The sequence below is a fragment of the Canis lupus genome, chromosome 15 (genome assembly GCF_048164855.1).
Source record: "Canis lupus baileyi chromosome 15, mCanLup2.hap1, whole genome shotgun sequence".
NCBI classification, from domain to species: domain Eukaryota; kingdom Metazoa; phylum Chordata; class Mammalia; order Carnivora; family Canidae; genus Canis; species Canis lupus.
In genome coordinates, this window is record NC_132852.1 from 1,258,481 (window position 1) to 1,282,905 (window position 24,425).

Consider the following 24,425-nt stretch of genomic DNA (forward strand, 5'->3'; position numbering starts at 1 on the left):
TGGCTCTGAAGTGTGTTGAAACCATCCCTTTTATAATTTCTGGGGGCCTGTGGCTTATTCATTTTTTGAGAGGGAAAACCATGTACGTTAAAGAAATCATAGTCTGAAAGTGTAATGATGAATTCCGTTTATATAAACTCATGTTTATATAACTGATGCATTCTTCATTATCAAGTAAACAGTGTAGTTAATGTTGGATAAGTTACCAGCAGGAAAACGAAGACTTGGTAACTCACCAACAAATATCAAAGCTAAGACCAGGCCCTATTTTTCTGAGTTTTAGCACCATTCTAAGCCTAAAATTGTACATCCTGTACTTTTTAGTATGTTTTTTCCCCAAAGTACCACACTAACCATTATATATATTTTCTTAATGAAATCACTCGAAACCTTTTTAGATACAGTTGAAGAAATTAATTATAAATATTGATATTTCTTTTTAATTTCCTTATCAGAAAGGGCTTTATGGCTTAAATCAGAAAGAACTATATATAAATTGATAAGCTCCCACGTGTGAAAAATATGGAAGAGACATTAGACATTCCCAGAACAAAAAACTGGCATCTTTTCCCCCCTAGAATCCTAATAGTTAAATATCAAACTCAGCACATGATATAAAAGGTGTACATTTTTTATTACTTCAAATCATTCTTTATTACTTTCTTTTCTCTTTTCTTATTAAAATGTTAATGAAGTATTAGATTCACCTGCTCATTTTAATTCTCAGGAAACAAATTGCAAAGGAACTTATAAAAAAAAATGCCAAAAGTTGGAATCCTCCTAAAATAGATCCTGTTTATATAAAGCTATTTCATCAGTCTTAAAGAACCCCTACAATTTTTCAAAATAAAAACTAGTGTAACAGTTTTTCTGATACTCAGACCAAGCTCTCAGGAATTCAAGGTTAAGAACTAATATTTAGTTTTATTTAGTTCAATGGAAAAATGACTGCATTGATTTCCATAAAGAATACAGATTCTTAAATTGTCACTCCTCAAATACACCTTATTTTTGTCTCAAAAGATCAATAACTATCTACTTAATCATTTATCTTAATTAAGGACCCAAAACTATTTATTTTTTAAAAGATGTTATTTATTTATTTTTGAGAGGGAGAGAGAGTGGTGGGGGGGAGGGGGAGAGAGATAAGCAGACTCCATCCTGAGCATCGAGCCAACCCAGTGCTCCATCTCACAACCCTGAGATCACGACCTGAGCTGACATCAAGAGTAAGATGCTTAACCGACTGAGCTACCCAGATGCCTCAAGGACTCACATTTATTTTTAACATAGTTATTATAAAATAAGCTGTCGCGTTATATACAGGATTAAAGTTCCTCCTCTTAAGTAATGTGGTCTGAAAATGGTAATAGTTTGTGCCATGTTCGTTTGGTAAGATGCTCATGTCATGACTTCAAAGAGAGCAGGTGGGGTTCAGGGGACAGATATCAAAAGAAGGGAACAGAGTGTCATGGGATAGAACATGCATCTCCCCTTGGCCTTCATTCCATTACTGTCATCAAGTTATGAAGCCACAGTATGGTGGCCCCACGTCTGTTTAAAATACACCACTAGGTTTGCCCGGCTTCCTTTTGTGAATAAGGACAAAAAAATCAGTGGTTTGTGGATGCGTCTATCCATTCACTTGCCCCAGAAAGAGGTTTTCTGGGTTTCACCTCCTGCTGAATTCAACTTCATGTATTTGAAGAGGGGGCTGCACTGGCCATTTAGTCTCTCGTGGGCAAAATGGCGCACAGGTGCAGAGAACAGAACAGAGAGCTGGGGGTAGGGCTTTGGGGAGTAGGGAAGAGTTTCTAAACATTATCTCTGTACATAGATTTCAGAACAACTGCAATGAAAGGGATGAACTAATGAAAGTAGGGAAACTTTTATGAGGCTCTGCAAAGGACGGTAGGCTCTCTTCTTGTCCGTCAAGAACTATAATCAAGAAACAACTTATTCTGAAATTACTTTTTGATTTATGTGCCATGGTTTTTGACAACAGCCTCCTGACTGGAACATGGAAAAGTTACTTTAAAAGGATTGCTTTTTGCTGGTTTACTTATTGGCATAAAAATTTACCATAATAACTGAGAACCATCAGTTGAAACAGAGTACTTCCTTTTGAAATGTTAACACAGTTTTCTGGGATTTTTTTTTTTAATAAGATTTTCTTTCTTGTGTGTAACTTTAGACTGAAATGCTTTCTGGGCCTACCTCAAACTTACTTTGGTATGTGATAAACAGCCACGTACTCTCCTCATCCCTGTAGCACGCCCTGTTGCAGTATGACTCTGCTTTTCTCTCCAGTGAGGGGTGGAGTATATTCCCTGGAATCTTATCTCATGGATGTGTTTTGTTTTGGCAAATGGCACATTAGCAAATGAATGCAATCCCATATCTGAAAAGTGTGTTGTCTCTTGTTGTCAAAAACCTTCCAACCATAATTATTTTCCTGAAGGAACAGTAATGTGATGTGAAGAGGCCCCAGCCTTCCTCAGTGTCCAGCTGAGTCTGCATATCCAAGTGATGCCATCCTGGGCCATCACCCTGTCAAGCTTGCCCCGGGGCAGAGCTGCCCAGGCAACACACAGTCGTGGGCAGATAAACACTTGTTTTACACAACTAGATTTGGGGGCCTGTTTGTTACGCAGCAAAAGCTAACATACATTTATTTTTCTCTTTTTTACAGATGGCTTACCTCAAGTTCTCAAAGGCACTCCAAAGTAAGCCTATGAGCTAACAAAAAATTTATGTGCCCCTTTATGTGTTTTTCTTTGACTCAGAAACGATAAATGTGCTATTATCCCCACTGCAGAAATTGAAGATGCTCCTCTATTCTAAAATCCCCTGAAACCAACATAAAACAGGTACCTGATGGTCTTTCCCGGGTCTGCGTCTATGATCCAGGTGCAGTGGAGGTTGTTGTCGTAGGGAGCAGGGTAGCCGGGAGACAGGATGCGCCCTGACGTGGCTGCGTGGATCTCACCGCCACACTCGGCTGCAAGAGACACCGACACTTGAGGGGATTCACTCCGGGACCCACAGGGGTTGGTTTAGCTATTTTAAAAACAAAACCCCAAACCATCACATCCACACTGTATACCTAGCCCCAGAGAGAAAAATGTACAGTCGTCTGTCTCCATCATTTCTTTCCTCTCCTTGTTCCCTGGCATTAGCCTGATGGGAAGACATTACCCAGGACGTAATTCAGGTCGAGAATATAAAGCGATGAAACACTCACGTTATGATTCTCATAGTAACTCTGTGCTTACGGTCTCTGTAAAACAGCACCGGGAGATCTTTCTTATGCAAAACCCACGCCACAGAAACACGGTGTCTTGGGCGAACGCGGGGAGTGAGCGCTGAGCACAGCAGAGGCCCCGGCCTCTCCCCAGCACCTGCGGCTGGGCCCTGAGCTTTGCTTCTGTGGGGGGACGGAGGGAGGGGGTCTGCCCAACTCACCCACGCAGGAAGGCAGCGGTTTGTCCCACACCCTGCGGTCGCCGCTGAGGCAAGTGAGCGTGTCGCTGCCATGCATGGCGTAGCCCGGGTTGCAGCTGTACAGAACCACAGTGTCAGTAAAGTGGCCTTCGTCTCGGATCCTATAGCCATAGTTGGGGGTGCCTGGATCCTCGCACTTCACCAGGTCGAAACCTGTGAGAAAGGAGGGGAAAGACTGAGCGGAAGGCACGGTAGCAGGTGCACAAACAGCCAATAAAGACAAAGCAGGGCAAGTCATCGCGTGCCCCGGGCGACGTGGACAGAAAAAGAAGATTGTGAATTTAGAAAGGAAAAGGCAGATGTGGGTCTCCGTTCGATTTCATTTATTTGGTGACTGTTTACTGTTACACGAGGTTTGATCATTTTACTTGTTCTCATCTATGTCTACAGGAGAATCTATGTCTACGGTCCTCTCTATGTCTCCTTACTAGGAGAATCTTCTTTCCAAAGACTTCCAAATGCCACCTACTAGTCCGCATTGCCTTGCAGGCATGCTGGAATTATGTGGGACTCTCATACTATAGTCTCAGTTTTCCCTGGAGACAACCCCAGCCCAAAGTCACTGGGTGCACATTTTCTCGGGGCAAAAAAATCTCTCTCCTATCATGGCAGTTTGTGGAAACAGCCTCCTCCTCTCCCTGCACACCCTTTTCCTCTCCAACCAAGCCAAGCCCATGAAGTGCCAGGACACCAGAAAGCAGCAGCAGCCAGAGGAGGAAGCCTAAGCTGCGTCTCAAAGCAAGGGCCCCGGAGGGAAGCGTTTATAGCAAGTCTTCCTTTACTCAAACTGCTTCAAGACAAGAGGGAGCAGCACACCTAAATATCCACACATTTCTTCATTTAAAAACATCACTTCTTTATATCAAAGGAAAAAATAAAAGGCCCTCCCAACCCTTTCCAAAAAAGCCTCAAAGCCTTCTGTCACTGAGCTGCAAGCCCTTCCTGCCTCCACATCCTTTCCCTGTGAGGCCCGAGCCTGCCCCTGGGACACTCTCCACAGTCCTACTGCCATCACTCACTCTCGCCCATGGTCAAGAGCCACCCACGCTCACACCGACCTCCTCCGAAGCTCCAAGATCTTAAGCTTCAGGGGGAACCTGGAAGTTGTTCCTACTCACAGAAGACGGGCTTGTGACTTTCCACCTGCCACACGCCTGTGGCACACGTGACGGGGGCAACAGGCAGCTAACGCCACGCACGGTGCGATCCCCAGAAGCAAATCACTATAATGGCTTCCCCCAACTTAGCTCTCCAACTCAAAGGGATAGATGACTGAAATGAAGATTTAACTTCTGCAGAACTTAGAGCTCTATGTGGGCTTCATGTGGGGCAGTATTTTTTTTAAGATTTTATTTATTTATTCATGAAAGACCAGAGAGAAAGAGAGAGGCAGAGACCCAGGCAGAGGGAGAAGCAGGCTCCACGCAGGGAGTCCGATGTGGGACTCGACCCCCGGGTCTCCAGGATCACACCCTGGGCTGAAGGCGGGGCTAAACCACTGAGACCCCAGGGCTGCCCATGAGGCAGTGTTTTAAGGGCATCTGTGGAGACAGTCTTATACTAAGGCTTCTCTCCTCATTTCCCGATGCAAATTTTGATCATTCTCAAGAGTAGAGCCGGAAACTTCATGCACCACATGGTGTGTTGACATTTACCTCCACCTAACTTTGGTTTCTTCCTTTCCAAAGAAAGAAATAGAAGGAAGGAAGGAAGGAAGGAAGGAAGGAAGGAAGGAAGGAAGGAAGGAAAGAAAGAAAGAAAGAAAGAAAGAAAGAAAGAAAGAAAGAAAGAAAAGAAAAGAAAGAAAAGAAAAGAAAAGAAAGAAGAAAAGAAAAGAAAGAAAGAAAAAAAGAAAGACAAGAAAAGAAAGAAAAGAAAAAAAAGAAAAGAAAAGAAAGAGAGAAAGAAAGAAAAGAAAAGAAAAGAAAGAAGAAAAGAAAAGAAAGAAAGAAAAAAGAAAGACAAGAAAAGAAAGAAAAGAAAAAAAAGAAAAGAAAAGAAAGAGAGAAAGAAAGAAAAGAAAAGAAAAGAAAAGAAAGAAAAGAAAAAAGAAAAGAAAAGAAAGAAAAAAAAGAAAAGAAAAGAAAGAAAAGAAAAAAAGAAAAGAAAGAAAGAAAGAAAAGAAAAAAGAAAAGAAAAGAAAAGAAAAGAAAAAAGAGGAAAGGAACTAGTGATCCTCGCTGTCTGCCTGCCAGCTTGCACTCTTAGGTGGCTTCCATGGAGGACGCCGATTCACCACATACCCGCACCCCGCTGATCTCTGCATAGTCAGGATTCAGGTCTGTAACTTTGGATACGGGAGGGAAAATGACATGTGGTCACTGACGCGCAGTTGCTAAGACAAGTCTTTGCGGAAGTGTCCCCCTGCAGTGTTAGTCTCCACCAAGCGTACCTTTACCCGGACTCTGATCTATTTAAGACATGCAAGTGATTTTAGTTCGGATGCCCAGAAGGAAAGAACATGGGGGCATATCATCGATTCTATGCAAAACCAAAGGGTGTTTTAAATCAGCAGGGAGGGGAGGCAGGCAGGAAGGGGGGGTCGGGGCCCGTGCGGATACCGGCCGCTCTGGTCTGATCACAAAGTGCCAACGCACCGAGGGGAAAGGGAGAGGGTAAGCTGGGAATCGGCGTCGGCAGGCGACCGTGGGATGCGAGCATTACAAAGGCCTCCCGATGGATTCGCCTGAGCCTCTCTCTCTACAGATGGAAAGAAGAAGCCTAAGGAGAGTCTCTCCTGTTGTTTCGTGTAGTTCCTGGTTGGCGGCGAGGACATCTGAGTTCTTTCAAACCGTGTGGCGTGGGTGTGAGGAACTGAGAAGCCCACCCCCGGCCTGGAGGAGAAAACCCAGCAAGGCGGTGAGGGCTTCCCTTGGCCACGCGGGAGGAGGGCCCCATCGGTCATGAGAGGCAACATCTCAAATGCTTCACTATCTCAAAGACAGATGAAGTATCTGAGTATCAGATGCCGGTGGAACATCACGTCGAACATGTTCAGTAGACATAACCCAGGTGTGCAAATTATAAAGACGAGCCAGGTGCCTACCCCAGCTGTTCACACCTTGTGACAGGACGCTGGGTAAACTACGGAATCTGTCCGAGCAACGACAGCCTTGAATTCTCATGGGTCGTGCAGGCCTCACCCCTGAACAGCAAGGTCCGTGCGTGATAGCAGACCCTTGGAGGCAGTGATGACCTGCTGTCCCAGGAAAATTCGCACCTCCTGTGACACAAGCTTCTGATTTTTCAAGAAGCACCAGGAATCTGGATTTTTTTAAAAAACGTTTATAGTAACGATTGTCGAATGAATAAATATTCTGAAAGTGGAGATGTTTAAAATCCTGAATCCGATCGTTAAGATCAGATGCGAGCACCACAAAGAGCTAGATGATTTTATCAACTCTTGGTGAAGGCTTTCACGAGACTCAGAATGGCAGAAAGTGGGCAAATTCCACCTCATGCTTCTAAACTAAGCTTTGAAACGCATGCGTCTTGGGGCGGGGGGGGGGATGCAGCCCTGGACGAAGGAACTGCCAGGCGTGCCCAAGACCTTCCATCTCACAACCAGTCGTTCGCGGGTTACACAGAAGTGTTTCGTCATACAAGATTATCCCTGATGGAGATAGATGTGTGCCTCTGTCGGTGAAGGGATGACCCTGGCTTTCCCGTATGACTTCCGCACGTTCTCGTTACCTTCTGGTCGTGAGCTCTGCAGGCAAAGCTCTGCACTAAAACTTACATTAGAACCTTTCTAAAAAATTTAAAAAAAAAAATTAAAAAAAAAAAAAGAGATCCCTGGGTGGCGCAGCGGTTTGGCACCTGCCTTTGGCCCAGGGCGCGATCCTGGAGGCCCGGGATCGAATCCCACATCGGGCTCCCGGAGCATGGAGCCTGCTTCTCCCTCTGCCTGTGTCTCTGCCTCTCTCTCTCTCTCTCTCTGTGACTATCATAAATAAATAAAAAATTAAAAAAAAATTTAGAACCTTTCTGGAGGTGGCAAATAAATAAATAAATAAATGGAAAACAATTAAAGATGTACCAATAAAAATGTCTATCAAATTTTATTTGGGTTGAAGTTATGAGAGAAATATCCTGTTTCATAGCTTTTTCTATCATTTAATCTTGATTTTTTTTTTTTTTTTAAGGCCACATTCTGTTACACAGAGAATTGGAGCCACTTATTTCTGGAAGGATAGTTACTCTCCCCAGTAGGTGTGTTCCCTTCTTTCTTACGATGCCTTCTATTATTTTTTCCAAAGTTCACGTAAGTCCTCAATGGCATCATGAAATTAATTATTTAGAAAAAGTTCTACACTCGATTCCTCAGTGCCCAAGGCCTCCAGGCCTACCCCACATCATTGTATGTACCACATTCCTCTTCCCTATCAGAAAGTTGAAGGGTATTTGGATAGTCCAATTCCCATCTTCAGTCCCACAAAAAAAGCTTTGTTCCTGCAAAACTGCTACGTGATTCAATAATTAATCCCTAGTTCTGGCCGGAATCATAGACGGTTACTCCCGGAGGAAGCCCCGAGAGAGCGACTGATCAGTGTCTGCAAAGGACTAGAGAAAGATCTTCAGGAACTCAAAATTTCCTCTCCAGTTTGAGTGTTGGGTTCAGTCTGTCAACCAGCACCAGAGACATGGCCCTGCTCCGTTGCTTCTCTCAGCACATCAAATAAAATTCATTTCGACTGAGTTTTGCTCGCTCTGGGGTCAGGGAGTCGTGGTATCATTGTGTCCCAAATATTTCAATACTGCTTCTAAGCATTGGGAAAGTTGCATTGGTGGATAACGCAGCGGTCCGAAGCAGCAAAGTAAAACTCTCCGATGTTAAGTCTATGTCCATTTCAGGAAAGGATTTTCCTGTCATTTACCAAAAATATCTCAAAAACATTTTTTTTAAGATTTGTCTTTAGATCGACAAAGATATTCCTGTAATCAAGAGACATTTCCATTTTAATCAGAATCTAAAACACTTAAAATGATCAGTCATAATAGCTGCTAATAGAGAGAAGGTCTTTCCTACTCGAAGCCACCAGCCTGCAGATCAGTGCAGCAAATACCGATTCTGTGTTTTCTTTATACCACTGAACCTTTACAAAAGATGAAGTCATTTATTTCAAAACATTATCTACTAAGAGTTGCAATTGTGCTGAATTTATTTAGCAATTCCATTTATTTCTATTTGTCTGTGACTTCTTCTGAAGTCCTATAAATCGCCAAGATGCTTTCAACTAAAGGTTCTGGTGCGAACAGGCTGTACACATCAGGCTGATGAAGATGACGACTCCGTATCTTGTGCAGGATTTACCCAGTCTCCGTATTTTTGAAGGATTCAATTCTATATATCTTGAACATCTAACAAAATATTAGCGTCATGAGACACTTCCACTTAGTTCTCAAGCGTTTGGTCCAGTTCTTATCTTCCCAGCACAGCACTCGTGTGAGATGAGAACCTGCTCTAGACCTAATCCATTCTACACCCTGGGGCTGAGCGCTCAGCCCCGCAGCCCCGGGGACTCCTCCAGCCTCTGTCTAAACAGCTCCTGGGAAGGTGCCTCCGTGTGTAGGCGAGCCCTGAGAACGCAGCTCAGCAGGCCTCAGTGCTTGCTGTTTACGAACCTCTGGTATCTTCTATGAGCAACTGAAAAAGTTTCAAATGTTTATAGAAGTCTGTCATCATATAATTATGCCCGATACTTGTTTCGATTTAAATAACATGCTTTCCGGTGGGAATCTCCGTGGTAATATGAGGAAGGCTGTCATGTACAAAACAAAACAAAAAACCAAAAGCAAGAAAGCAAAACATACACCACACACACAAAGGAAACACTTTCACACTTGAGTTCAGTAGAAAGAAGTATATTGAATTACATATATTTTTATTCCCTTCTTGATCAGCCGTCATCTGGAGACAAGTGTGGTTTGACATCAGAGCCCTGCTTCAGGCTAGTTTGGTGGTTCACTAGAGACGGAAAGTTCACGAACAGTGAATTTCCTGAAATGTTTGATTCCTGTTTTTTTTTTTTTTTCTTGTTTTAACACAACTCTCATTACTTAGGAATGAAATTCTTTTTTTTTTAATTTTTATTTATTTATAATAGTCACAGAGAGAGAGAGAGAGGCAGAGACACAGGCAGAGGGAGAAGCAGGCTCCATGCACCGGGAGCCCAACGTGGGATTCGATCCCGGGTCTCCAGGATCGCGCCCTGGGCCAAAGGCAGGTGCTAAACTGCTGCGCCACCCAGGGATCCCATGGAATGAAATTCTAGGTGAGGTATGCGTGCTTGCCTTTGAGTTTTAAATTGTTATTTATGAAATTATACATCGATGTAGTGTTTTAGCTGTAGCTGGTACTGCTTTCAAATTGATTTTTTATCAGCCACTTTTTCCTCATTTATTTATTTTTCCCAAATATTGTTTTACTATTGCTGTTATTTCATGATTCCGTGGGAAGATACTCTGAATTTCTCCAAAATAGCATTCTCCAACAGGATGGTGAAAACGTCTCAACAGAAAAGCGACTTCCTAAGTTCCAGTGTGAAATATCAAAAAGCCTGTTGACAACCAGAATGGAAATCAGATAACCAAAATAAGCAATCGCCTCCTTTGCCGGGACCACCTCGGTTTTCATGAACTATGTCACAATCATCATCAAGCAAGGTAATCTCATCTAAGTATTCCAGGAGTCAAACTTGAAATATTTTATAATTCTAAATATATTGTATACATGCAAAGTGAGTCTTCAATGTGATCTTGCACAGAGCTGTGCAGTGGCCCAAGGTGTTACTGACACTCTGGGAAGGCTCCAAGAAAGAATTTGTGTTTAGTCTTCACTAATGTTTAACACACCAAATTAGTTTTTAAATGCAGCCAACTGATGAACACTGTTCTAACTCATACGCTGTGGTAAGAACTTACAATCAGCACATTATATAACTTTTTAAAACAGATTGACTGTGACTTAAGAGTCAGGGAACTTGTTAGGTACAATGAGTAGAATTGCATGGAGCAGGGCCCTTTTTTCCATGGTCTACTTACCTACAAAGGTAAGAAAATAGATTGGAGAAAAGATTGATTGATTATTTATTTATTTATTTATTTATTTATCAGAGAGAGAGAGACAGAGCAAGAGTGAGTGAACTCACAAGCAGGGGGAGCAGCAGAGGGAGACGGGGAAGCTGGCTCCCTGCCCAGAGGGGAGCCTGACTTGGGGCTCAATCCCAGGACCCCAGGGTCATGACCTGAGCCAAAGGGAGATGTTTAACCAACTGAGCCACCCAGATGCCCTGAAAATAAATATTTTAAAAGCAATATGATACTTGTTATGGCAAAGGTTCATGGGAAGATTGAGAGAGGTGCAGAAGGACACAGGGAGGTTGAGTTCAGCTTTACAGAGGAGACATAATAGATCTCATCTAGAAGGATGGTAGGCATTGGGGTGGTTATAGAATCAGAGAAGTCTCCAGAGAATGTCTTCACAGTCATGTGAGCATTTGGAAGAATGTGGCACATCCTGGGATGCAGAACAATTTTCAGTAGGCATCAGGAAAGGGCCACCCTCAGCCCTGGGGCACGTAGAGAGAGGGAGTATGCAGAGGGGTGGGGTAGGGAAACAGGTTTCTGCACAAGAAAGCTCCTGGCAGTTACTGGTAGCATTGCAAAGAGAGAATCAGTGGTACTATGGACTATGGATTGGAGTGAGGGGGGAAAGCAGGAAAAATTAAGTGATGTTTACCTAGCACCGAGGGTAGGCTGCAGCAGTGGGATACAGGGTAGTGTGTGAAGTAAAGTCACGTGTGTACGAAGCATGCAAACATGCCATCATACAAGTGGAGCCTGAGAGGAGTGGTGGCAGCTAAGGGATGGCGGTAATGGGGCGGGGACACTAGAGAAGGCACAGAGCTCACAAAGGGCACAAGGGAGATGAGAAACATCACAAGGCCTAATAGTGGTGCCATCTCATGATGAACCAGTGCAAGATCCAGGAAAACCAGAAACTCCTTCATCAACAACTTCTTCTAGAAATAATTAAACATGCTGTGAACATTTGGGGGGCACGGTACAAGACAATGCCAGGCCTCATGGAACTTACTGTCCAGTACTGTAATCACACACGATAATGAATAGCGACAGACTATAACGAGCATCTGAGCAATAGGGAGATGGTCTGGAAACCATGGATCCACGTGGACACAATCTACTGCATGTTTGTGCTGTCAGCACTGCCCTATCCCTCTTTTCTGTTGTTTTTCTATTTTTCCAATTATTTCCATGGTTTGTTGTATCACTTATTTTTATATTAGAGATAAATTGTTGGAGGAGCACAAAATACTTAAAAAAAATAGGAACTTCTATAAATTTTTATAAATATGGCTCTTTCTACCATAGAATTAAGCTCACAGTTGTTCAGATTATCCACGTCTTTTACATATTTAGTTTTAAGCAAAAATGTTGATGTGATAAATGGCTACTTTAATTGTAAAGGTAAGCTATCATTATTATTTTTATAAAATGTAATTTTTATTATGATTTCTACCTGATGATAAGGCTAATACTTTACATATAGTAGTGTAGTCTAGTAATATTTCATTTAATTGATAAAAATATAGGAGTATAATCATCTAATATTTTTTTCTGTTTTTGACCCAATATTAATGGGCATTGTAGTGAAAGAATTAGATCACTTAGATAATCTTATAGAGAACACATATCTGGAAAATCTTATTCTCTAACCTACAACATTAATTCATCTATGAAATCACTTAAATAACATGTATTTGTAAAGTGCCTACTGTATTTCAGATACTTTGCTAGGTGCTGATAATATAAAATCAATTGATCTCAGTCCTGGCTCACCAGGAGCTCACAATCTCTACAGGAAGACAAATAATATACAACAGATAACATCTGACAAATTAATAGGACATCCCTTCGTTAATTCAATACACACTTATTAAGCACTTCATATATCATATCCTATTTCAACATAGAGGCATAGCCTCACCCTTTAGGGCTTTTTGATTGGAAGTCCTACTACCACATCAACACGTGCTTACGCAGAACAGGATGGATACACATTTTACGTGGCAACTGGAAGACTTCACCAAGCTGGAGTCTGAGGTCCTTCATCAGGATTTCAGTGAAAACAGGATGCGAGTACAGGGCAACCCATTTATAGGCAGCCACACAGTATGAAATATGGCTGCTTCTAAATGAGCCACCTGTACTTTCCAAGGGGTGCACAGGTGACCGCAAGCAGCACGCCATGCTTGATTGTGGATGCTTCTGTCAGCTTTACAGATAAAAACATACACATATACACATGTATACAGAGGGATATCCAGAAATACAGCCAGATGAGGTCAGCCAACAATATAGCACATTTAACTACATGAAATGTGATTTGATTATTTTCAGAATCTATTTCCAGACAGAGTGGTAGCTACTCTATTTCTTATATGCACAATAGTTTAAGAAGTAACTTCCTGTCATGCCCGGGTGGCTCAGTGGTTGAGCATCTGCCTTTGGCTTTGGCCCAGGGCGTGATCCTGGGGACCCGGGATCGAGTCCCACCTCAGGCTCCCTGCATGGAGCCTGCTTCTCCCTCTGTCTGTGTCTCTGCCTCTCTCTCTCTCTGTCTCTCATGAATAAACAAATAATTTTTTTTTTAAGAAGTAACTTTCTCTTTGAAAAAGACTGTTTTCGGGGATGGAGCGGGGACCTCAGGAATAATACGTCTAAAAAAAAACTCGGCATGTTTTCATTTTAACTCTGACACTTGCTAATTGCTTAAAACACCTCAACTCTTTCAAGAATTTAAGTATTGTTGATTTATTTAAAATTTAGCTATAGGAGTTTGCAATCCTGAAGAATCTGCACGTCCATATATGAAGTTCAGAAGAACTGAAAACTCTAGCAATTTATACTTAACTAATTTGATATCAAAACAGGGAAGAAAGTAAAGCCAGATTAAACACAGATCTTGCTACCTTGTGAAAATAAACATCAATATAGTGGCAAGTCAAAGACATCTACTAATATACTCATCACAAATACTACAGTTAACATACAGTTGGATCACACTGTTATATAATTACACATTTTTAAACACCAAGATATACTTTCAGCAACATTTTCTTTAAGAAACTTGAGCATTCCTACGAAATTGAACAATATAATTATTTTTAGTGGCCAAAATTTTTCATAACTTTTTGCCATGCTCCTTATGGAAAATTTTGATCCATGAAATGAAAAATGGTGTGAAAACTGGGAAAAGGGACATTAGGAACACATCACTGAGTTATTTTGAAGACCATCATTTATTAGTAGTATGGATTTTTCAGCACATCATCTTAACTCCCATTGTCTAAAACCCAATGTCTATAACATTTAATTTTTCAGTAATGCTTTAGCAGAGATCTACAAACTGTGGCTAATGTATTGTTTCCACTCAGGAACCTCAGGGTCTTCTTTGCACTTAGGAACCAAATGAGACAATGAGGCACTGACTCCAGGGGAGTCTTTCCGAGAAGACGGCTGTCAACACGCAGGGGTGCTATCAGGGGTGTTTGCAGAACCTGCGGTGCTGCTGCGCGCTCCACAGTTCCGTCTATGCCTCTCTTATAACCTGGAAAATCATCCTACACGACGGTGAGTTACAAGGTCCTGAGTGACAGAGCGAGGAGCTTGGCCACCGTGGAAACCCAGGGGCGCCCTGGGGTCAGGCCCCGTGGGAGCACAAGCCCCGCACTTCCACACAGGCAGGGGTGGGGGATGCTTCTGACTGTGGAGGCCCTGCCCCTCGGCTCATGCTGGGAGGGCCTGCCGGGGGCTCCAGACCTTCCTGCAGGGACGGGATGTGGACTCACCCAGACAGATGCCCACAGACCACAGGGGGCCTCGCGGTCGCCTCTCGGCTGTGGGGGATTCACCGGATCCAGCCCCAAAATCTCATAGGTAATGAATGAGAATCATTGTGGGGGAGTCCACGGGACTCTAGTCCTGCTCTGCTCCTAATGACTGAGCCACCTTCTCTCCCAGCGAGGCTCCCCATGGGGACCAGAGGCGCATCCATACGCACAGCCCAGGGGCCCAGGGCCCGTGCTCTCTGAGCCCCAAGAGCCTGAGAATGGGCAGGGCTGCTCCCCCAGGAGGGAGGCGGGAATGGCTGAGCCCTGGGAAGTGGCCCCCACCAGGTCCAGCCCTGGACTCCCTCCTGAGCCCCGGCCGCGCCCCTTCCCGCCAGCGCAATATCCCTCCCTTACACACTCCTGCCCCTGGGGTGCAGGGACTCCCATCTGATCCGATCCCTGAAAGGAAACATCTATGAGAACACTCGGAGCTCCCCTGGGGAGACGTGACGTAAATATACAGGATGGACAGCAGCCCCGCATTCCCCCGGGGCCCCTGCGCTGGGAGCCTCTCCACCCACGAGACCGGCTGAGGACCCCATCCACCTACGACAGACAGACTGGCTGGGACCCCATCCACCCACGACACGCCAGCTGGGACCCCGTCCACCCATGACAGACCAGCTGGGACCCCGTCCACCCACGACAGACCAGCTGGGATGCCATCTACTCATGACAGACCAGCTGGGATGCCATCCATCCACGACAGGCCAGCTGGGACACCATCCACCACGACAGGCCGGCTGGGACCCCTTCCACCCACGACAGACCAGCTGGGACGCCTTCCACCACGACAGACCAGCTGGGACCCCTTCCACCACGACAGACCAGCTGGAACGCCATCCACCACGACAGGCCGGCTGGGACCCCTTCCACCCACGACATGCCAGCTGGGACCCCTTCCACGACAGACCACCGCGAGGGACTGGCTGGCTGGATGCCCCAAGCAGCACCTTGGATCCCCGTGTCCCATGTCCGGCTCTCTCCGAGGATTCCCGTGTGAGGCCAGCACCCCCCCCTCCACTCTAGGAACCTGCGAGGCCAGCCCGCCCCACGCGCAAGGGACCGCAGTGTGCAGCCTCAGCCTGCGCACCGAGAGGGCCACTTGCTCCTGGGGGGCTCTAACCCGTGGCCGCCAAGTCTCCCTCGCTGAGAGTTTGGGTGCAAAACCCAAAAGCAAAACAAAGGGAGACAGGTCGGCAAGCAATTCCGTGAGCTGACCCGAACCTGAGGATTCATGCCGTCCCCAGCGGGTGCCCTGTCCTGCTCTCACGGACACCCACACTGCCAGCACCTCTGGACGCACGACGCCCTTCTTTCTGTCGCTCCTATGAAGCCATCTCTGAAGGCCCGTGCTCTCAGCGGGCCCACCCTTCCTTCCTGACTTTGTGCTTTGGTCTCCGCCTCCCTCAGGTGCCCCCAGAAGGCCGCCAGGTGCAGGAGGGGATGTCCTGGCTGGATCGGCCTCGACGCCGGGTGACACCTTCCCACAGCCCTGTCACAGTCCTGTCACCCTCTCCTGCGCCCGGTCCCCAGGCTGGAGGCCTGACCGGGCCTCCGCATCACTCGCCCTTGAAGCCCCAGTGCAGCCCGTTTCTGTCCAGGCCGCCCTCGCCGTCCCCCGTCCAGGCTTCCCTAGCTATTCCTCCTGCGTGCCCTATGCTTCCTGAATTTCTTAACAGTCCCGTCGCAAAATGAGTGACAGTTGCTGGGCCACGTGTTTCTTATCCTCCAATGTTTTCCTGCACATGGACTTTATTACTCCATCTAAAAACTCACCTCTTTGAAGACAGAGGTAGGATCGTGAACACTCTATTTTATCATCCGAGGACTTGGGCAATTAAAATGGGAGCACGGAAATGTACCCACGTTACTGTGTTTCACTGGTGCTTCTATGAATGCTCACTTGTTAGTAAGAGCTTTTAATTCAAATAAACTATTAAGCTTCTAAAGATTTCTAAGTGGGGCAGCCCCAGTGGCTCAGCGGTTTAGCGTCGCCTTCATCCCAGGGCGTGATCCTGGGGTCCCGGGATCGAGTCCCGCGTCGGGCTCCCTGCATGGACCCTGCTTCTCCCTCTGCCTGTGTCTCTGCCTGCCTCTCTCTGTGTCTCTCATAAATAAATAAAATCTTAAAAAAGAGAAAAGATTTCTAAGTGTCATTAAAATCATGATGCTAAATGCATGTCTTTTAGATTTTCATACATTTTAATGTTTGCAAAGTTTGGGAAGACTTAAAAATAGCATTTAGTCAGAAACATCCAGTTAACGATGCTTCGGGATGGTCACAATAGTGTATTTAACCAACTTTGAATGGAAGTTACCTGGTTTCATATTTGGCCACGAATTAATTTCCCAAAGAGGGAATCGCATCAGCTCTCATTACCTGCTCTCGTGTTTGTGTATCTACGTGATAACACATGTGTGTATGTGTGATAACATATTTATTTAATGAAATGTATGTTTTGTAGATTCCTTTCCATGAGATTATTACTATGTGAGATTCACTACAGAATTCCTTAGAATTAGGTACATAAAATGGTATTATTTTGGTCTCAGTGAGTTTGCTTTGATGATGATCCATTGACCGACAACAGAAATTCCAGGTGTCTTTGAGAGCCTGAAAACTGCCTCGCGGATCCCGAGTAGAAGCAGAATATTTTCCTACATTTCCTGATGAACGATTTGTTCATTTGTATTTTTTTTTTTATCAGAGCCAATCTATTCCTTTGAGGTCTGGGCATCTGTCTTTTATGATTTAAAAAAAAAAAAACGGTTACATGATTATACATTCAAATTAATAAAGAAATAATAAATAGGAATGATCAACTTCTCAGCTTTCATATTCATTATCGTGCAGGAGGACAGATAGGTAACCTCTCCCCAGAGTCCCATTTCCTACAGGCCTTATCTCATGCTGGCCGGCATTACCTACCTCTAGAAGTTTCCAGAAGAGAGCGCCATGCCGCCTGAACATAAGCCACCTCTGGAATTGTATAATCTGGCTCCTCGACTGATGTTCCATTGACCGAGATGGAGAATATATCAGATTTCAGTAAATCACCCGAAACTGTAGAGAACCGTCTGGACATCTGACTCCAGGCGTGGCTGCCGCACAGCCAGACCTCACGGCTGGAGCCCACGGGCCACGGGGCCGGGTGATCGACCCACCGGCTGCAGACTAACCCCACCAACACCTAACCCCGAACCCCACATTCTCTCCTGGGGGCAGTGTTCCTGCTCAATCTCCTTGCTGTTTGGTAAAGGAGATCAGTTTCTGATTAACCTAACGGTAAAACCTTGTCTTCAGAAATCCTGGGATCCCCAAGCAAGCGCCCTGTTTCATTGCGGAGCTTAGCACTGTCGGGGCCGGCACCACCCGCCAGAACTCAGCCGCCAGCCGCCGTCCTTTCCTTTCATCTCATTTACAATCCAACTCACCGGAGTCCCGTAAACGAGGAGATTCTTAAAAATCTGTTGTTTCCACCTTTACCCCATCACCCGTTCTTATCGGCATCACCTCAGAATTAGAGGATGCAACATCCAATGGGCAAAGTCTGCCTCCGTTCACCTCTCATCTGTGCTACGTAGCAAAGTAAGACTAAAAACCTACTACCAAGCACCGAGGGGTGTTCAAGACCCCACTACACAAAAATGACATCTGCGTCTCTTCCCTTAGAAATCTACCGCCCTGTCTCCCCAGGTCCGTAGGTAACAGATCCCGAGCCCACCGACACTGGGGTCAGCTTCTCTTTTCCCATACCCCACACGCAAGCCCTCACTTACCCCGCTATTTTAGGGAGTTAAAGGGTAAACTTTGTCAAAATTATCACAAGAAAAAATTCTATATCCCTTTCAACAGTAAAAATATCTTTTTTTTTTTTTTTTTTTTTTTTTTTAGTAAAAATATATTTTGATGGTTTCCAGCGTCATAGGATTTTGGAACTAAGGGCGTCCAACAACCATGACTTATTTACAGAAGAAATGATGTACGTGCTGAGATAGGAGAGTTCCCACGGCCGACAGGTGATGCGGGGAAGAGCCTCACTCCCCGTCGCCAGAGACGCAGGCAGGTGCATCCCTTCAGCTCCAATTTCACTATTAAAACCCTGGACTACGTGTGTCCTACCTGCCGTGCTGTTCGGTGGGTCACCCCAGGGTCTTTGTCAATCTTGAGCTGAAATTTCAAGGTTTTTTTTTTTTTTTTTTTTCCACATCTTCATCCAAGAGCTTGTGTTGGAATTTAACAGACGGGATTATCCTCATATCACTGGGTTCTGAAAGGTTGACTTAGTTAAAAGAATGATGATCTTGCAAAGACCCAAACAACCTCCGGATGTCCTTATGTAAACATTCATACAGTGAAGAAAAATAAAAATTGTGAGTCTAAGCAGGTTTCAAGCTTTTCTCTTTTCTTTTTATGGCATTATTACAAATGCCATCATATGTGCAAGAAAAATCAAAATCCAGAAATAAACTGACCTGTGATTCATCACCCGACATTGCCCTCGTGACAAGGCACAGAAGTCTCCGCGATTATCTCCCCATGAATGACCTTTTGTGAAAACAATGTATCTATGCCTTTGACTAATACAACGATTATTACTGTTTATTTCCCTTAAAGAAGAATGAGAAAAAGAATTCCATCATCACTCTTCCCATAAAATGTTAGATTTTATAGCATCCGGTGGTATCATCCGTCAGCCTCCATGTATCGCACTCTCAAGTCACACGCTTTTAGTTTAATCTTCATAATTAAGTTATTTTTTTATTTTTTTATTTTTATTTTTTTAATAATTAAGTTATTCATGTCACCCTTCTCAAGCTCCCTTTGTCTTTCTCAAGGTGCCGGCGGCCAGCAGTACGCCCCCCATTCCAAAAGATGAAAATAGCAACGTGTGTCGACTAACAAATTGTCAACAAAGTATAAGGCATCTTTAATTATAAAACAAAAAATAATAATAATTCACAAAACGAAACCTCTGGGGAAATCACGTAACATCGTGTGGAAACGAGCTTTAAGTGGCCAACGTGCCCTCGGTGGCGTCCCCGGGAGCTCGGGGAGCACGATGCGGGTGGGCTCTGCTCCCAAGTAGGCAATTCTCATGTTGCCACACAGAAGTGAAGCATGTCATGGCTTCAGCGGGAGTCGCCAAACCCCGGAGGTGCCTGTGTCCTCGTGTCTGTGGGGCCACCCACGTTAGGTGGCAAGAGGACGCGCGGGCCCTTGGAAGGCAAGCACGTGGCTTTCACGGGCGTGTCTGCCCCTCGTTGCTGCGTGACCCTGGTCAGTCCGGAAAGCGTCACTTGGCGCCGCTTGCTTTGCCCCCGTGGTCAGAGTGGGACCTCGCCCCTGCCTGCCCCAGACACGCGGGACAGTCACGCGCAGTCTGGGCCGTGTCACCCCAAGCGCCGCAGCCGGGGGGGCGGCCCCGGGTCAGAACACACTTCGGCCGCCACTCGTCCCCAAGCTTCTTCTCCTACAAACGCCATCGCGCTGGGCCTCAATGTTTTCCTTGATGGTGTCTTGCAGTAACGACACATTTATCTTGATTTTTATCGGGAGCGTACACGTAAGAATAGACCTTTCTGACGCAAAGCCAGACGTATGTGCTTGGCTTGGAGGCTGCGGTCGGGGCGGGGGGGTCTCCCCAGGGCATTGCCTGCGGTGCCTCCTCCTAGGAGCCCTGCATCCTGCCCCGGGCCGGGCCGGTTCTCCGCAGGGCCTGTGTGCCGTGTCCCGGCGCCTCATGAAGGCCACTCTGTTTTGGAGAACGGACCACGTACACGGTGCTCTGCAGGCTCTCTTCTTTTTTTTTTTTTAATAATAAATTTATTTTTTATTGGTGTTCAATTTGCCAACATACAGAATAACACCCAGTGCTCATCCTGTCAAGTGGCCCCTCAGTGCCCGTCACCCAGTCACCCCCAGCCCCCGCCCTCCTCCCCTTCCACCACCCCTAGTTCGTTTCCCAGAGTTAGGAGTCTTCATGTTCTGTCTCCCTTTCTGATATTTCCCACAGGAGCTGCAGTGGGGGACCTGCCTCGGGACCCCAGGAGCTGCAGGGCAGGACCTGCCTCGGGACCCCAGGAGCTGCAGGTGGGGGGATCTGCCTCGGGTCCCCAGGAGCTGCAGGGTAGGACCTGCCTCGGGACCACAGGAGCCACGGGGGGGACCAGCCTTGGGACCCCAGGAGCCACAGGGGTACCAGCCTTGGGACCCCAGGAGTTGCGGGTGGGGGGACCTGCCTCGGGTCCCCAGGAGCTGCAGGGGGGGACCTGCCTTGGATCCCAGGAGCCACAGGGGGGACCAGCCTTGGGACCCCAGGAGCCGCAGGGGGACCAGCCTCGGGACCCCAGGAGCTGCAGGTGGGGGGACCTGCCTCGGGTCCCCAGGAGCCGCAAGGGGGGACCTGCCTTGGGGCCCCAGGAGCCGCAGGGGAGACCAGCCTTGGGACCCCAGGAGCTGCGGGTGGGGGGACTTGCCTCGGGACCCCAGGAGCTGCCAGGGGAGGACCAGCCTCCCAACCCCAGGAGCTGTGTGTGGGGGGGACCTGCCTCGGGACCCCAGGAGCTGTGTGTGGGGGGGACCTGCCTCGGGACCCCAGGAGCCGCGAGGGGGTGGGACCTGCCTTGAGTCCCCAGGAGCCATATGGGAGGGGGCTGCCCTGGGACCCCAGGAGCCGTGGCTTCAGTCCTGCTGATGTGAGGAACAAAGACAAGGGAAAAATAAAGAGCATTTTCTTGTGGCTTATAGCCCACAGGCCCCTGGGCCGGGCAGAGGGCCCTCGGGGACTCGGGCGTCCCCCCTGCTGACTCTGGCTGAGGGCAGGAGGCGGTCGGAGCCCCCGGGGTCCTGTGAGTCTGCTCTGGGGCTACAAACCCCTTGGCAGCCTGTCCCCCCATGACACAGGCCGGTAATCGTCCCCGAGCACGTGGGACGAGCATGTAGGCATCCGAGGGGTCGAGGCCGCAGGTTCCCTTAGCCGGTAGTAAGTGACCTCCCCAGCGACAGCTGCCCCCCGGGCTCGGAAACCTTGATTCCACTGTCCCTAAGCCCCTACTTGGAGGTTTATAATCAGCCACCTGTCACCACCCCAGGGCAGCTGTCTGCCCACCGCTCCTCTCCCCGCTCTAATAAAACCACCCTCTTTCCCCGAGGACGCCCCAAGAATTCTCTCTTGACCCATCAGTGTGAACCCCAACATTTTCACATCACTGCCACCCCAAGGACTCGGGTCCTGCCAACAGCCACAGGGCCGAGGGGGGACGGGGTGAGACCCAGGCCCCAGGCAACCTGGTCACAGCTGAACGACTGCCTGTGAGGACCCTGGACGCCCATGAGAACCTCAGCCACCCTGGGAGGACCCCGATGGCCTGGGAAGACCCTGGCAACCCTGCGAGGACCCCGACAGCCCCCAAGGATCCCGGCCACCCACGAGGACCCCAGCCACCCACAAGGATCTTGGCCACCCTGGGAGGACCCTGGCTACCCCACAAGGACCCCGGCTGCCCACAAAGGCTCCGGTCACCCGTGAGGACCCCGACAGCTCATGAGGACCCCAATGGCCCCAAGGACACCAACGAGCCAGGCCCCAACCCCACCCCCAGGAACCATGAGTAATAAAGATGTTTTACGTCCCTGAGGTTGTGGTAATTCGTTGCAAAGCCACGGAAAACTAGTCTGCAAAGTAAATGCCTCCTACTTCGACACACCTTTATAAGACTATCTCTTCGTTAACTGCGGGGTAAACCAATTGCACTGATTACATTTTCCCAACGGTTTTATCAGCTGAATTAATGGCTATTTCAGAACAAGGTCATGCTCCGTGAACCCGTATTTACAAACGGCACGTCCTTCCTCCAGGATCACACGAGGAGGCACCAAAGCAGCACCACGCGTTTGTCACAGTTTTAATCTCCGTCAAAGTAAAGCAAAAACCCGCCAGCGTCCGTGTGGGTCAGTGCACGAGCTGGTCATTTTCTTGGCCCCTCCCACGCTCGCCCTTGTTTGCGGCCTGATTACGGACACTTTTACCAACTTCTCCTCGAACTGAACCTCGCTTGGGCACGATTCTCCAGGCCGCGGCGTGAAAACCAAGGACACGATAAATACTACCCTTCAAGCCATACGGCTGACTGTGCTCCAACACGGCGACACTCCCACACGGCAGCCCGCGATGTTTGGGGAATCCGTCAATGTCTTTATTAGTCATAAAATCAGATGCGAGACGTGGCACCTGAGAACTGCCAGGCAGCGTATACTGAGCTTCCAAAATCCAGTCGTAAGGAAAGGGCCCGGTTGTGACACGAACTGTGCACACGAGTCTCATCCAGTCGTGGAGGGAAAGGGACCCGAAGAACCTCTATTAGAAATGAGGTGGAAAGAAGGAAGAGGCCGATCTCAGCAGACACGCAAAGAATCCCATCCGGGGCAGGTCGTGTTCCTCTGGTGCTGACACATCAGGACACCGTGCGTGTGGCACCGTCATGGGGCACCGTTACCCTCCGCTTACAGACGCTGCCTGTCATATCCCAGTAAAGCTGGGGGGGCCCCGGGATAGCGGGGTGGACGTGGGGGGAAGATGATGCCCAAAGGCCGTCTCCTCTGCAGGTGCAGGTGACCCGGGCCGCGCAGAGACGGGTGGTCGCGCCCACTGGGGCCCGAGGCTGAGGCGGGGCTAATGACCCACACCGTCCGTCCCGGTGAAGCCGCTTCACCGACCGGTTGCTCCCGGGGTCCCCGTGTGCTTCACGCTAATGGGATCTGTGACTCGTCCTGGGGCTCAGAGGGGACGAGGCTCCCTGCTGGCCTGGACTATCCATGTGCACCCCGAGCCGTGCTCCCGCTGGTGGCCGCGCGTGTGATGTCGTGTCACTTTGCGTGTATCCGCATGCCCGTCCCGGGTGACAGCGGCGTCAGCCCCTGGCCCCGAGGTTCTCATCCGTGGAGCACACGGTGGGGCCCAGTGTCCTGCCCGAGGATCCCCGTCCGTAGACACGACAGCCGGCTTTGGGCCCATCCTGTGCCTCACGTGACGCATGTGCACGGACTTTGAGGCCTCTGTCCCCGTGTCTTCACGTGATTCGGGGTCAGGGCAGGGAGTGATAACAGGAGAGGGAAAGATGGGGATCAGCTGGTCCAGGTTAGGTCGTGGGTCCAAATGCTCCCACACCTGCCTCCCAGGGGCACCGGTCACCCACTAGCTACGGGGACGTGGGGGCCGAGCCTGTCCCTAGGGTCTGGGCCGTGGGGCCTGCCGCTCTCAGGCTGCCTGGCAGGTGGGACACATGCTCCGAGGACACTGACCTTCCAGGAAGGACGTCGGGTATTTTTTTTTCTTTTTTAATAGTTGGCCCAACAGGGTCACGTGGACTCGTAGCTCCATGCAGGGCCTCGCGCTGCATTTCCCATGTCACCTTCTGTCTGGAGTGGCTCTTGCACCACCTGTCCTCCCCGACACGACACCGACCCTTCCCCGCACGCTACCTTCTCATCAGCACTTTAGGTCTTTGAACGTGGGGTCCCCACTCTGGCCTCTACTGGGCTCATCTGGGGTGCGGCTTGCGGGTGGGCAGCCCCGGACCACGGCCCGCTGCCTCTCGGAGGGAGGAGTCCAGCACCAGGCGCTGCTTCCGTCGGCGACCCCCAAACGTGTTCATCCCGTTGCAAGGACGCCAGATGTCATTGCAAGGCCGGGGTGCGGACACCCTACTTTCAAATAACGAGTGCACTCAGCCCACGCCCCGAATCCCGGTGTCGACACGAGCCGAGGACGCCCTGTCTCTGGGAGCCGCACGGACTCCCAGTGGCCACAGGAATGCTGCCTGGCAAGCAGGGACTGGCCCCAGAGCTGCCGGGACAGCGTCACCTCCTCGTGGGAGGGACCACAGCACCTGCCCAGGCTCCTTGGCCACGCGCACCCTGGTCACTCAGCGCTTCCGGGTGGAGGTCGACCCACGACCACTGCACCCACGCCCCCTGCGGAGCCCTGCGCCCCTCCACAC

General features: G+C 48.2%; 1 protein-coding gene across 1 annotated transcript in view; it reads right to left on the reverse strand.

Moving 5' to 3' along the window:
* CSMD1 (CUB and Sushi multiple domains 1) overlaps positions 1 to 24,425 on the reverse strand; it is a 1,871,580-nt gene that overhangs the window by 288,472 nt on the left and 1,558,683 nt on the right. The window contains 2 exon segments of the mRNA XM_072775779.1: positions 2,875 to 3,001; positions 3,466 to 3,657. Of these exon segments, the coding sequence (XP_072631880.1) occupies positions 2,875 to 3,001; positions 3,466 to 3,657 (319 nt within the window).